The 14,667-nt window shown below is 50.7% G+C and overlaps 1 protein-coding gene across 1 annotated transcript; it reads left to right on the top strand.

The window, feature by feature from the left end:
• Positions 1-1,446: 1,446 nt before the first annotated feature.
• Atp1b2 (ATPase Na+/K+ transporting subunit beta 2) lies at positions 1,447-7,336 on the top strand. The gene is made up of 7 exons (XM_004669215.2): positions 1,447-1,606; positions 3,430-3,558; positions 3,848-3,952; positions 4,057-4,262; positions 4,443-4,499; positions 5,474-5,572; positions 5,686-7,336. The coding sequence occupies exons 1-7, from the start codon at positions 1,495-1,497 to the stop codon at positions 5,848-5,850; spliced, it is 873 nt and encodes a 290-aa protein (XP_004669272.1). The 5' UTR covers positions 1,447-1,494; the 3' UTR covers positions 5,851-7,336.
• Positions 7,337-14,667: the final 7,331 nt, after the last annotated feature.

Genomic DNA, 14,667 nt, shown 5'->3' with positions numbered 1-14,667 from the left:
TCTAGAGTTTGTTTGCAGTCGCTGGAGGCCCTGGCATACCCATTCTCTGCCTCTCTCAAATAAATAAATAGGTAGATAGATAAATAAGTAGGTTAAAAATAAAATGAACGGGCCGGCGTAGTGGCGCCTTTAATCCCAGCACTCGGAAGGCAGAGGTAGGAGTATCGCCATGAGTTCGAGGCCACCTGAGACTTCCAGGTCAGCCTGAGCTAGAGTGAAACCCTACCCTGGGAAAAAAAAAAAAAAAAGATGAACATTTTTCTAGTGGGAGGCAAAACTCCTAACCACATGGCCGTAGGGCTGGGGCCTCGGGGAATTCCAGGGGCTGGGAAGGTGACAGCTTTCAGAGAAAGGTGTGTTCGGGATGCGAAGACACCCCTAGGTGTGGGGCTGTGCACTGAAGAGGGCGTCCTGTGGTGCTGTCTCTTCGAGTCTGCATTCGTCCACTTCCACTACCGAGCATCGGGCTGGTCTTTTGGCTCTTCTAGGTTTCTGACTCCTTTTCCCTCCCGCTGGGTCCTGAGTCCCGGAGGGTTTGGCGGCATCTTGGTCTTAGCCTCCGCTAGGTCCCAGCCTCGGCCCCACCTTTGAGCTGCTTCCCTCTCGGTTTTTCTCTGGAGTTTCTCTGGGGGTGATTTTTCCTTCTTCTCCATCCAGACACGCCTTCAGTTCCCCCCTCCTACTCCATTCTGGGGTCGGGGGAAAGGAAGAGACCTCCGGGACCCTAAAGACGCGACAGGGGGCGGGAGCAACCCTCCACATTTGCATATGCATGAGGTCGCCGGGGCCAGGATCCAGGAGGCGGGGCTTGCGGGGGGTGGGAAGGGGGCGGACACCCTGAGAGTCGCTCGGTATAAAAACCGGGCGCAGCGACTTGGGGCTCCGCACTGCTGAGGAGCGGAGCCTCGGCCTGGGGTGCCTCGACCCCCGCCTGCACCCGCCCCCCGTCGCCCCGACCGCGCGCCCCCGCCCCAGCGCCCACGGCCGGGCCACCGGTGGAGTGGCCGTCTCCGCTTGTCGGAGGAGCCTTAAGCGGCCACCTGCCGCGTTCCACAGCCTCGCATCTCGGATTTCGGGGCGGCCCCCTCCCCCCCTTTCCCCGCCTCTCGGCACCCCGCCTTTTCTCCGCTGAGCTCCGGTTTGGTAGCCGTCTGTTTTTTTTTTCTTTTGCCCCCTTGTCGTTTTGCTTCCAGGCTGCTTCGGGGCGAAGCTGCGTCCGCGCCTCTCCTCGGGGTCATCTCTGCTGCTCCGGCAGCCCTCACCCCCCTCCCCAGCTTTCCCTCAACGCCGGGGGGTGGCCTAGCTCCGGCGCATCCCCGCCGCGCACCCCGGCATCTGCAGCAGCCGCCCATCTGAGCGGGGGGTCCCCCGTGCTCCTCGCTCCCCGCGGGCTCGGCTGCGTGCAGGGCTTCAGCGCGGGGCGCGCGCCCCCTCTCCTCCGCAGCCCCCCGCCGCGCACCGGGGACTCGCCCCGCGCCGCGCCGCACCGCCGACATGGTCATCCAGAAAGAGAAGAAGAGCTGCGGGCAGGTGGTTGAGGAGTGGAAGGAGTTCGTGTGGAACCCGAGGACGCACCAGTTTATGGGGCGCACCGGGACCAGCTGGGGTACGCGGAGGGGGGTGCTGGCGCGGGAAAGGCGGTGGGCAGGATGCCCGGCGATCGCCTCGGGGGAGGGTCTCGGGATCCCGCGGGGGCAGCCTCGGCCACCCTGCCAGGTCCCTGGCGCCCGCTCTTCCCCCCCCAACACACACACACACACACACACACACACACACACACACACACACACACACCCGCCAGGCTTTGGACCGGGCGAGGGCCGAATCGCCGGTCTAATCTCTCAGGCTGGCCGCGGCGGAGGCGGAGAAAGTAGGTCACCGCCGCCTTCCCGCCCCCCGCGGAGCCCCCTCGGGCGGGGGGTCGCGGGCTCTGCGCGCGCGTGTCCGTGTCCGCGCCCGCCGCGGCGCTCCCGCTCCGGCTCGGGGCCTGCGGGCTGTCTGCGACCGCCACCTCTTCCCCCCAGCCCTCCCCGAGGAGGACCCCGGCTCCCATCGGCTTTCACGAGCTAGCTAGCCGTGTCTATTTTTAGCTCGCACCCACCCCCCCTGAACCCTGGGAACCTTCATCATGAGAGGGTGGGTCCTGCGGGGGGCGGCGAGGCTGGTGGGGTTCTTCGCAGAGGAAGTTGTCTGTCTATATAGCCCACCACCGGGCGTTTGGAGTCTCCTTATAGCTGCTTTGGGGTGAAGTGGTGGTGTTGGGGGTGGTGGGCTGCCAGAGAGGGGCGAAACTGTTTTTATTTCAGGCTGGATGTTTCCAAATGTTTAAGTGGCTGAGGGAGAAGTGGTCGCTGTGGTGAGATGGGTACATCATCAAGCTGGGCGTTGTCCATGGCCTGGGGCACCTCTCCAGGGTGTGTGGAAGTACCTTGTATATGTAGGTAGTCAGGGTCTGATGAGGAGCACAGGTGAGGTGAGGGGTGAAATTCTTCAATAAAGAAAGAAAAAAGAGTGTCAAGCTGGAGAGTAAAAGCCCAAGGGACTCTGTGTGACACAATGCACAATTAATTCACACTGATTGGACACCATCCTCATCAGACCACCTACCTAAGGCTCAGAGGCCCATGTAGGGGTCCAATGCAATCCTTGTCCTCAGGGAACTGGAGACCCCGTTCTGGGATGTGAGAGATGAATGAATGCTTGGAACAATTTGAGGACTTCTGAGGTGGTGGGAATGCCAGGTCCTCACACGAGGCTGAGGAGGAGAGGAGATGGTGTCAAGGGAAGGCCTTATCTTTTCTCCCCACCTTTACCTAGGGAGAGCTCAGAAGATGGGACACTTGTTGACGCTCTGACTGCCATCTCTGCCACTTTGTAGCTAGGCCCCTCGCAGGAAATTAATTCTCTTCAGGTTTGGCTTCTGCAAGGTGCCACAGAGAGAGACAGAGAGATGTTGGCTATTTGAGTCCTTGGGGGCATCCAGGCTCTGTGGGATGGTAAGAGTTTGGTTGTGACTGGAGGCCAGTAGCAGCTTATGAAGTCCTTGTGCTGGGACGGCTTTAAGCGTATCAATGCAGCAGGAACAGATGTTGTGCCTTTTCAAGACCACGCATGGTTGAGAAGTTGGAAAATGTAATTAGAGGCAGAATGACAGTGGCCTATTCTTGGAGTTGTCACAGCAACGAGAGTTTAGGTCTCTTGTGGCCTCTGCAAGGTCAGACTCCACTGTGCCCTAAGGACCAGGAGGGGGCTGGGAGTTAGGGCTGAATGCTAGACACTGCCTGTTTCCAGCTCATTTTCTTTGGCTCCCAGGGGAAGGTCTCTAAGACATCCTGTAGCTCGGCCTAATCCAGTACACAACTTGAAGGGAAGAGGGGTGAGTAAGGCAAGGTGACTTAAAACCTACTGACTCGGATTCTTCCACCCCAGCCTTCATCCTCCTCTTCTACCTCGTCTTCTATGGCTTCCTCACGGCCATGTTCACCCTCACCATGTGGGTGATGCTTCAGACTGTCTCTGACCATACTCCCAAGTACCAGGACCGACTGGCCACACCAGGTGAGTGATGGTTTCCCCACCAGCCACTCTGACTGCTGTTAGGTCCTAAGCCTCCAAAAGAGACAGTTCTCTCTGGGTGTCTTCCTCTGACGTGCTGGAAAGTTATTGAAATTGGCCTCCCTTCCCGTGCCTTGCAGCTGGAGGCTGTGTTCTGGGGAAATGGAAGATGTCACGATAGATTGCTCTCCCGTGAAGGCAATCTCTGAGCTTCACTCCATCCCTCACCCAGGTATTTTTTCTTCTCTGCATGTCTTATACATGACACCTTCCCCACCTATGTCAACTATAGGCTTGATGATTCGTCCCAAGACCGAGAACCTTGATGTTGTTGTCAACGTCAGTGACACTGAAAGCTGGGACCAGCATGTTCAGAAGCTCAACAAGTTCTTGGAACGTGAGTTTGCTCTGACTATGTGGTAATCCGGGATCTCAGGCATGGGACTGGGGACCCTGGAAATGGAATATCAGGCTTGCGACCCTTCCCTTCTATCTTCTTAGCTTACAATGACTCCATCCAAGCCCAGAAGAATGACGTCTGCCGCCCCGGGCGCTATTATGAGCAGCCAGACAATGGGGTTCTCAACTACCCGAAACGTGCCTGCCAATTCAACCGGACCCAGCTGGGCAACTGCTCTGGAATTGGGGATCCCACCCACTATGGTTACAGCACCGGGCAGCCCTGTGTCTTTATCAAGATGAACCGGGTACACATGACCTTGGTCCCCAGGGAGAGCAGAGGAGGGAACTGGAGCCATCAACTATTAATTGTATTAATTAGAGAGATTTTTGGTTGTTGAGTAGCTATCAGAGGGTTAGCTCAGTTGTTGGATGCCAGGCTGTGACAAGTTCTTCCTCCACCTCTCACCATACTCCCTCTTCTCCAGGTCATCAATTTCTATGCAGGGGCAAACCAGAGCATGAATGTTACCTGTGCTGGGAAGGTGAGTTAGTGGGTGGGTCTGGTTACCTGTGCTGGGAAGGTGAGTTAGTAGGTCTGCACCGTCTGCCTACCTGTTGGTCCTTTATGGTTTCTGTGTGATTCACCCATCTCTCCCTATCTTTTTTTGCTTTCAGAGGCCCCAACACTATAGGGACAAGGGGGTAAGGGTAGGATCCAATGTGGCATGAGCTCCAAAGGGCTCCCAGCCATCTTCCTGCTCTGTAGGATGCAGAAGCCTGCTGTTTGTAGACACTCATGCTTTCCTGCTCAAAGCCCAGCCTCTGACTTCTCCCCTACCTGCTTTCCCTTTGTCTTATATGTGGATGGTTCCCAGACGTCCTTCCTTCTTACCATTTCTTAGTCCCTTTTAGATGTTTGGTAGCTGATCAGTTAGCAACATCTACCACTGCTGAGTTGTCACTGGAACTGTCCTCTCTAGAAACCTATTGCATCACCTCCATTTACCCTCTTCCGTCTTCCCACCCAGTCCTTACTGCTCATCTGTTTTTTTTCCCCCCTTGGCTCTGCTCCAGAAACCGATTCCCAAGGATGGGGTAAGAACGTGGGGAGGTAGTGGAGTAGAAGGCTTCCATTGTATCCTTAGCATCCTTAGGAGAGCCACTGTCATGGGAGACAGGCCACCCCCTTCTGTTGGATATGCATGCACACATATTTGTACACACACACATACATACACAGCTCAAGGAAAACAGACTTGAGCAGGGTGTGGTGGCGCACGACTTTAATCCCATCACTTGGGAGGCAGAGGTAGGAGGATCGCTGTGAGTTGAAGGCCATCCTGGGACTACATGGGGAATTCCAGGTCAGACCAAAACCGAACAGATTTGACAGAGGTGAAGAAGATGCAAGATGCAAATGGAAGCCTTGCGAGCTTCCCGATGCAAAGGGAAGTCTTGTGAGCTTCCTGATGCCTGCCAATTCTAATGTTCTCCCCACCCTCCTTGACTCCTGCAGCGAGATGAGGACGCTGAGAATCTCGGCCACTTTGTCATGTTTCCTGCCAACGGCAACATCGACCTCATGTATTTCCCCTACTATGGCAAAAAGTTCCATGTAAGTCGCGTGGGAGGCCCTGGGCATTGGCTCTGCGAGGGAGTACAGCGGGGATCGGGAAGGAGCCCCAGGTGCGCCAGGGCTAGACCCTCCGCCCTCTTCCTGTGACCCAGGTGAACTACACGCAGCCTCTGGTGGCTGTGAAGTTCCTGAATGTGACCTCCAACGTGGAAGTGAACGTGGAATGTCGCATCAACGCTGCCAACATCGCCACAGATGATGAGCGAGACAAGTTCGCTGGCCGAGTGGCTTTCAAACTCCGCATCAACAAGACCTGAGGCCCCCTCTCTTCCTGCCCCCACCTCTTTCCTGTGGATGCTTCTGGAATGTCCTTGACCCTGCCTGATCCCTCCCTCACCCATCCCAAAGGTATTTTTTATAACAGAGCTATGACTTGTCTGAGCTTTCACATCCTTTTCCTTGACTTCTCAACCCTGCCTGACGCCCACTGTGATTCCCTAACCACACACGTTTTCTGCCATCTCCTCCGGACCTTCGCTCAGCCAGAGACAGGAAGCTGGATTGCCAGGATGGCCGCTGAGGAGTTTGGAGTCTTTCTAGTTCTAGGGCTGGGGATGTTGCTCAGTGGTAGAGCTTGCACAAAGCCCCAGCACTTCAGGAACCGTTCTGGTTCTGGCTTAGCTGTGAGTGGATGTCCTTATAGCTCCTGCCCCGATTTTTGCCCCCATCCCCTGAGACCTACAGGAAATGCACACTTACCCACCAACACACACGCACACACACACTCATACATTTTAGCCTTTTGCTTCCCAGAGATGAGCACTGTTCTCCCTTCTCCCGTTCCTAGGCTCTCACCATTGTCCCTTCCATACTTTGGCTCCTCCAGCAAATGTTCCCTTCCTATTTGTAACTGAGAGCACATTGCCAGTTGGTTCTGTGGTCCTTTCCCTCTCCTGACCGTCCTACTTTTCCTCCTGTGATGACCTCAGGGGCGGGGAGACCAGGGACTAGAAGAGATGGTAGAGTTGATTCTTCTAGAGAATTTTCTAATGGCCCTGGACTTTTAACTCCTTCCTGGCCCCTCCTGTCATCCAAATAGCTACTACTCAGAAGGGCTTGTCCTGGGCTGAATATCCACTTTGTTTTTAACTGATGGCTCCCTACCCCCACTGTCCTTCCCAGAATATCCTTCGAGTTCCAGCTTCCCAGGGAGCTCTGGGGGAGGGGCAACCATTTTGGCTCCATCCCCAGTGGCCACCTTGGAAACCTCAGCTGGCTGGGGAACTAGTCCACCTCCTTCCCCAAGCTCAGATTTACCCCCACCATGCTCTCTCTGGCTTCTTCTAGCAAGTTATTAACTGATCACTAACTCCTGCATGCCAGCCTGAATGTTTCAGATAGCCTACTGCAGCTCAGCTCTGAATTTCTTGGCTCCATCTCTTTGAGACTCTTTTGCCTTTAAAACAACAACAAAATAACTATAATGCCCATAGAACGTTAAACAAGGGACCTCCTGCTTTGAATATTCTTTAGTTCCAGAGGCATTTTAACTTTTTCCTCTGGTTTCCCTCACGCTCTCTAACCACCTCCTTCTTTGTTAATCCTGCAGCCCCTCCACCCCACCCACAAATGGGTCCTTCCCTTTTTCTTTTTCTTCTCACTGGGTTTGTGTCTCTTCCCTTTGGGTCCCCGGGTTGTCCTGCCCTCTTCTCTTCCCCGTGGTCTCCCTCTGCAGTTATTTAATGCCCGTATCAGATTTACTGTAAAAAGAGGAGAAAGTACAATAAAATAAGAGCAATTATATATATATATATAAATATATATCATACACAGAGTCCTGTGTGTGGGTTGTCCCTTTCTGAGCCTTTGGAAGAATCCTGGATAAGGGTGAAGGATGGCTTTGGGTGATAACCGGGGTTACCTCTCAGCTTTGACCATTTATTTCCAGTGTCCAAACACCCACTTCCTCCTCTTCACCTTCGTTAGATTAATATGCACTGCTTTGAGATCAGAGGCAGAAGTTTACATCCTTTGTGCGTGAGACTTATAAAGTGACTACTGTGTGCATTCTAGGCACCATGAGGATACACTCATGAAAGAGGCAGAGTTCCTGCCCCCAAGGAGCTCCCCAGTTTAACGGGACAGATGAGCAGCACATGAGAAACTGTCACAACAAGGTAGACCGTGATGTGCTTCAAAGGAAGAGGACAAAGTTGTTGACAAAAATTCATTGTTCCATAGCTTCTGCCCGGTGCTCCCGAGGGAAGTTTTCTTAGAGGAATTTAAGTGGTAGGTGGGTGTGGGGGGCATGCATTTAATCCCAGCGCTCGGAAGGCTAAAGCAGGAGGCACGTTGTAAGCTAAAGGCCAGCCCAGGTCTACAGTGAGTGCCAGGGTCAGTCTGCGCTGTGAGACCTTAACTGGCAAAAACAAAAACAAACAAACAAAAAGAATTTTAATGGTTTGGGAGACGAGAACATCCATAAATGCTTAGAAGCAGACAAGTTGACTTCATGAGACAGTTTGCAGAATAAGGAAATTAGGGCCAGGCGTTGTGGCACATGCCTTTAATCCCGGCACTTGGGAGGCAGGGAGCTGGAGGATCTCGCCATGAGTTCAAGGCCACTTTGAGACTACATAGTGAATTCCTGGTCAGCCTGGGCTTAGGGAGAGACCCTGCTTCACACACACACACACCCCAAAAAATAGGAACTGTAGGATCTTGTTTAGTTTTTGTGTGGCCGGTGGGGAGATGAAGCCTCCTTCATCCTGTCAGGGGTGAAACTCAGTATACCCAGGGCTGGCCTGGCACTTCAGGCAGTCCCTCCTCAGCCTCCCCAGTACTGAGATTATACATGTATCACCACACAGAAGCATCTAAGAAAACATGGGTGCATATATGCAACAGATTGTGGTACATTGGAGAAGCAATGCGTTGATAGCTAATTTTTCGTCTTAGGGCTTGGCTTTGCTTTTTTCTTTTGCTTTTCGAGGTAGGGTCTCGCTCTAGCCCAGGCTAACCTGGAATTTACTATGTAGTCTCAGGGTGGCCTCGAACTCACAGCGTTTCTCCTGTCAGCCTGAGTGCTGGGATTCAAGGTGTGCACCACCATGCCTGGCCTTGGTTTTGCTTTTTTTTTTTTTTTTAATTTTTATTTATTTATTTGAGAGCGACAGACACAGAGAGAAAGACATAGAGGGAGAGAGAGAGAATGGGCGCGCCAGGGCTTCCAGCCTCTGCAAACGAACTCCAGACGCGTGCGCCCCCTTGTGCATCTGGCTAACGTGGGACCTGGGGAACCGAGCCTCGAACTGGGGTCCTTAGGCTTCACAGGCAAGCGCTTAACCGCTAAACCATCTCTCCAGCCCGGTTTTGCTTTTTGTTTTGGTAATAAATTGGTCTGGTTTTGCTTTGAAAAATAACTTAAAAAATTATTTAAAGCGTGCACCACCACGCCTGGCTTTTTTGTTTGTTTTTTAATTTTTTTGTTTATTTTTATTTATTTATTTGAGAGCAACAGACAGAGAAAGAGGCAGAGAGAGAGAGAGAGAGAGAGAGAGAGAGAGAATGGATGTGCCAGGGCCTCCAGCCACTGAAAACGAACTCCAGACACTTGTGCCCCCTTGAGCATCTGGCTAACGTGGGTCCTGGGGAATCGAGCCTCAAACTGGGGTCCTTAGGCATCACAGGCAAGTGCTTAACCATTAAGCCATCTCTCCAGCCTGAAAAAGAACTTCTACATATACAATTTTATCATGAATGCATATTACATACACACACCATCTTATGGGTAAGGATTTTGGTCATTGTTATTCCAAACTTGGGTCATAATGCACACACTTTTATGCAGTTTACTATTTGTACTTGATAAAGACCACGTGTCTACATTTGACCTGGTCAAGTACTATTTCACTTATTTTTGTTATTGTTTTTAAATGTTTTATTTTTATTTATTAGAGAGGGAGGGAGAGAGGGTAAGAGGCAGGTAGAGAGAGAATGCTTGTGTCAGGGCATCCAGCCACTGTAGATGAATTCCCGAAGCATGGGCCACCTTGTGCATCTGGCTTATGTGGGTCCTGGGGAATCGAACCTGGGTCCTTTGGCTTTGAAGGCAAGTGCCTTAATACCAAACAATCTCTCCAGCCCTTGTGTTTTTTTTTTTTTTTTTAGGTAGGGTCACTTCAGCCCAGACTGACCTGAAACTCACATTGTAGTCCTAGACTGCCTCAAACTCATAGTAATCTTCCTGCCGCAGCCTTCTGAGTGCTGGGATTAAAGGTGTGTACCACCACACCTACCCAGATTTTTCTTTTCGTGGTGTTGAGGAATCAAACCTAGGGCCTTGTACATGCTAAGGCTTGCCAACTAGGCTCCAGCCCTAGACCTCCTTGTTGTTTTTGCTTATTTATTTTTGAAATAGAGTCTCATGTAGCCCAGGTTGCAGTGTAGCTAAGGATGATCTTGAACTTCTGGTCCTCTTGCCTCCAGTTGAGGAGTGCTGAAAGGACAGGTGTGTACCTGCAAGCCCAGTTTATGCAGTGCTGAGCGTCAGACCCAGGGCTTCATGCGTGCTAGGCAAACAAATGCCAACTACACTCCTAGCCCCTCTCCTAGACAGTTCTACAATTCCTCTTTCTCTTTTCTGGACTTTCATGGTAGGGTCTTGCTCTAGCCCAGGCTGACCTGGAACTCACTATATAGTCTCAGGGTGGCCTTGAGCTCATGGCGATCCTCCTACCTTTGCCTCCCGTGTGCTGGGATTAAAGGCGTGTGCCACCATGCCCAGCTTCACTCTAATCTTGGCTGACCTGGAACTCACTTTGTAGCTCAGGCTGGCATTCAATTAGCAGCAGTCTTTCTTTCTTTCTATCGCAGCCTCCTAAATGCTGAGATTATAGGCATGAGCTTTTGTTTATTTATTTGTTTGTTTTGATTTTTGAAGTAGGGACTCACTTTTGAGGTAGGGTCTCACTCTAGCCTAAGCTGACCTGGAATTTACTATGGAGTCTCAGGCTGGCTTTGAACTCACAGAGATCCTCCTACCTCTGCCTCCCAAGTGCCAGGCATGCACCTCCATGCCTGGCTTAAAAGAAATGTTTATGTAGGGCTGGAGAGATGGCTTAGCAGTTAAGGCACTTGCCTGTGAAGCCTAAGGACCCAGGTTTGATTCTCCAGGTTACAAGCCAGATGCACATGGTAGTGCACACATCTGGAATTTGTTTACAGTGGCTAGAGGCCCTGGCGTGCCCATTCTTACTCTCTCTGTCCCTCTCTTTGCCTCTAATTAATAAATAAATCAGAATTTTTAAAAGTTTATTTATTTGCAAGCAGAGAGAAATAGAAGACAGAGAGAATGGGCATGCTAGGGCCCCTAAATGCTGCAAACGAACTCCATATGCATGTGCCATTTTGTGCATCTGGCTTTACATAGGTACCGGGGAATCAACCCAGTTGTTAGGCTTTGCAGGCAAGGACCCTAACTGTTGAGGCATTTCCCCAGCCATGCCTTTTTCTTTCTTTTTCTTTTTTTTTTTTTTTCTTAAAAGATTTATTTACTTGACAGAGAAAGTGGGAGAGAGAGAGAATGGGCGCACCAGGGCCTCCACCCACTGCAAATGAACTCCAGATGCTTGTGCATCTGGCTAATGTGGGTCCTGGGAAATTGAACCTGGGCCCTTTGGCTTTGCAGACAAATGCCTTAACCGCTAAGCCATTCCTCCAGCCCCCTTTTTCTTTTTTGAGCCTCTTGATGTGCTAAAGCCAATGTTAGTGGACATTCCTGTGTAGTTTTCATTTCAACTGAAGTTATCTTAATGTCTAGCTATTGACTTTGACTTGCCTGGGGTGTAGTCGGGGCAGCGTACTTGCACAATATGTGCGAAGCCTTGGGTTCAGCACACACCCAAGAATACTGACTTACTGGTATTCCATTACCAGCACATTATTGTTTGTTTGTCTATTTATTTGAGAGGGACAGAGAGAGGCAGATAGATAGAATGGGCATGGCAAGGCCTCTAGCCACTGCAGACGAACTCCAGACGCATGTGCCACCTTGTGCATCTGGCTTTTGTGGGTCCTGGGGAATGGAGCCTTGAACCAGGGTCCTTAGGCTTCACAGGCAAGTGCTTAACTGTTAAGTCACCTCTCCAGCTCCTATTGTTTGCTTATTTATGCATGCGTGGGTGTGTATGTGAGCAACAGGGTATCTTGCTGCCACTGCAAATGAGCATTACATTATATGGGTAATGGAGACTTGAACTTGGGCTGGCAGGTTTTGCTAGTAAGCGCCTTAACAGCATCTCTCCAGCCCTTGTATTACTCCTGGTATTATTGGGGTTTTTTTGGCTTGTTTTTTGAGGAGAGAATGGGTGCATCAGGGCATCTTGTTGCTGCAAATGAACTCTAGATGCATGTGCCACTTTGTCTCTGGTTTTACAAGGGTACTGGGGAATTGAACCCCAGTGGGCAGACTTAGCAAGCAAGTGCCTTTAACCACGAGCCATCTCAGCTCCCAGCCTGACTGTTTTATTTGTATTCATGTGTATGTGGACATACCTGGGTCTTTTACTGCTGCAAATGTATACCCATCTGGCTTTATGTGGGTGGCTGGGGAATTGAACTTGGACCAACAGACTTTGTAAGCAAGTGCCTTTTCTTGTTGAGCCCTCTTCCTAACCCTGTACAATTGCTTTAATCAATAATTTGCTTTTTGTTTTGTTTTATGAAGCAGTCTCATTTAGCCCAATATGACCTAGAATTTACTGTATCCCAGAATGGCCTTGAACGCATGGTGATCTTCCTACCTCAGCCTCCTATGGGCACCCAGGGCATTCTGTCAGTGCAACTGAACTCCAGATACATTTGCCACTGTGTACATCTTGCCCTACGTGTGTACTGGGCAACTGAACCCGGGGCCATCAGGCTTTAAGCAAATGTCTATGTGCTGAACCATGTCTCCTTCCCGCCCCCGCCGCCTTTTTTGTTTTCGAGGTAGGTCTCGCTGTAGCCCAGGCTGACTTAGAATTCACTAGGTAGTCTCAGGGTGGCCTTGAACTCATGGTGATCCTCCTACCTCTGCCTCCAGAGTGCTGGGCTTAAAGGCATATGCCACCATGCCTGGCTCCAGCCCTTTCTTTTAGTAAATATAATTTATTTATTTGAAAACAGAAAGGGTATACAAGGACCTCATCACTGTAAACAAACTGCATTTTGTGCATGTGGCTTTACATGAGATGAGGGAATCAAACCTGGGCCATCAGGCTTTTCTAGCAAGTGCCTTTAACTGGTGAACCATCTTTCCAGCCCCTACAAGAATTTTTTTTTTTTTTTTTAAAGGTGTGTGCCACCACACATGGCTTATTTTATTATTTATTTATTTGACAGAGAAAGAGGAACAGGGAATGGGCATGCCAGGGCCTCCAGCCACTGCAGATGAACTCCAGACGCATGTGCTCCCTTGTGCATCTGGCTTACATGGGTCCTGGGGAATTGAACCGGTGTCCTTTGACTTTGCAAGCATGTGACTTAACCACTAAGCCACCCCTCCAAGATTTTATTAATGAAGTCAGCATAATTTTCATACTTGATTTTTTGTTTATTTTTCAAGGTAGGGTCTCACTGTAACCCAGGCTGACCTGGGATTCACTATGTAGCCTCAGGGTGGCCTCAAACTCACAGCGATCCTTCTACCTCTGCCTTCCAAGCGCTGGGATTAAAGGCATGTGCCACCATGCCCTGCCTGGCTTTCTTTCTTTCTTTTTTATGTGAGACTAAGAGAGAGACTTGGCATGCCAAACCCTCCAGCCTGAAATCGAACTCCAGATGTGTGCGCCCTTGTGTGCATGTGCAACCTGGCGTCACTGTGTATCTGGCTTATGTGGGATTTGGAGAATTGAACTTGAATTCTTAGGCTTTGCAGGCAAGTGCCTTAACTGCTAAGCCATCTCTCCAACCCTCATCCTTTCTTTCTGTTAGAATCCCATCTATCCCAGGCTGGCCTTGAACTCACTATAAAGCTGAGAAAGATCTTGAAATTGTGATCCTCATGCCCCTACATCTTATGAGTGCTGCTATTACAGATGTGGTACCACCATACCCCATTAGGCGGTGCTAGAGAGATGGCTGTCATTAAAGGCAAGTGCTTGCAAAGCCTGCCAACTCAGGTTCAGTTCCCCAGTGCCCACAGAAAGCCAGATGCACACAGTGGTGCATGGCAGCTGGAGTTTGTTTGAAGCAGCAAGAAGTTTTGATGAGCCCATACATTTTTTTAAAAAAATATTTTATCTGGGAGAGGAAGACAGAAGAAAAGGAATGGGCATGCCAGGACTTCTAGCCACTGCAAATGAATTCCAGATGCATGTGCATCTGGTTTACTTGGTTACTGGGGAATTGAACCGTAGCCCTTGGGTTTCACAGGCAAGTGGCTTAACCACTAAGCGATCTCTCCAGTCACCATACTCATTTAAAAAATGTTTTTATTATTTAGTTGCAAGGGGGGGAAGAATGGGTATATCTGGGCATCTTGCCACTGCAAACAAACACCAGACACCACGTGCCACTTTGTGCATCTGGCTTTACTTGGGTACTGGGGAACTGAACCCAGGCCATCAGGTTTTGCAGGCAAGCAAGCCTTTGACCGCTCAGCCGTTCTCCAGCCTGTACTGTCAGCGGTACAGTGTGTGCTTAGCACACTTGAGGCTCAGGCCCAGTAATTCACCATCCCCATTATAAAAAAAAAAAAAAAAAAGCCTGGTGTGGTGGTGTATGACTTCGGTCCTGGCCCTCAGGAGGCTGAGGCTAGCCTGGGGCTACAGAATGAGTTCCAGGTCAGCCTGGGCTAGAGTGAGACCCTACCTTGAAAAACAAAAAAGTTTTAACATGCTTAGCGCCATGAGGAAACTAGGACATTTGATTCCAGCCCTCAGTGGGGTAACTCCTTGGCACAGGTCAAACTGCCACAGGTCCCCAGTGCTTGGCACCATACTCTTGTGAGTACCAGCTGGCCACTTGGGTGGATGTCTGGTTGAACACAACTGAGTGAAGAAGTCAGCAAATGGAACCAGAGTTTAGTGACTCACGGAAGACCACATAGCTCATGGCAGAATTGAGCTGATAACCCAAACCCCAATGTCCTC

The sequence above is a fragment of the Jaculus jaculus genome, chromosome 12, assembly GCF_020740685.1.
Source record: "Jaculus jaculus isolate mJacJac1 chromosome 12, mJacJac1.mat.Y.cur, whole genome shotgun sequence".
Taxonomy (NCBI): Eukaryota; Metazoa; Chordata; class Mammalia; order Rodentia; family Dipodidae; genus Jaculus; species Jaculus jaculus.
Note: the sequence above shows the minus strand (reverse complement) of the source record. Positions and strands in the feature narration are given on the sequence as shown.

Excerpts from the sequence above, each read along its gene's own strand:
- Atp1b2 (XM_004669215.2), top strand. The coding sequence starts at position 1,495 with ATGGTCATCCAGAAAGAGAAGAAGAGCTGCGGGCAGGTGGTTGAGGAG. Across the intron at positions 4,500-5,473 it reads ATGTTACCTGTGCTGGGAAG|CGAGATGAGGACGCTGAGAA; the intron begins GTGAGTTAGTGG and ends TGACTCCTGCAG. Across the intron at positions 5,573-5,685 it reads ACTATGGCAAAAAGTTCCAT|GTGAACTACACGCAGCCTCT; the intron begins GTAAGTCGCGTG and ends CCTGTGACCCAG.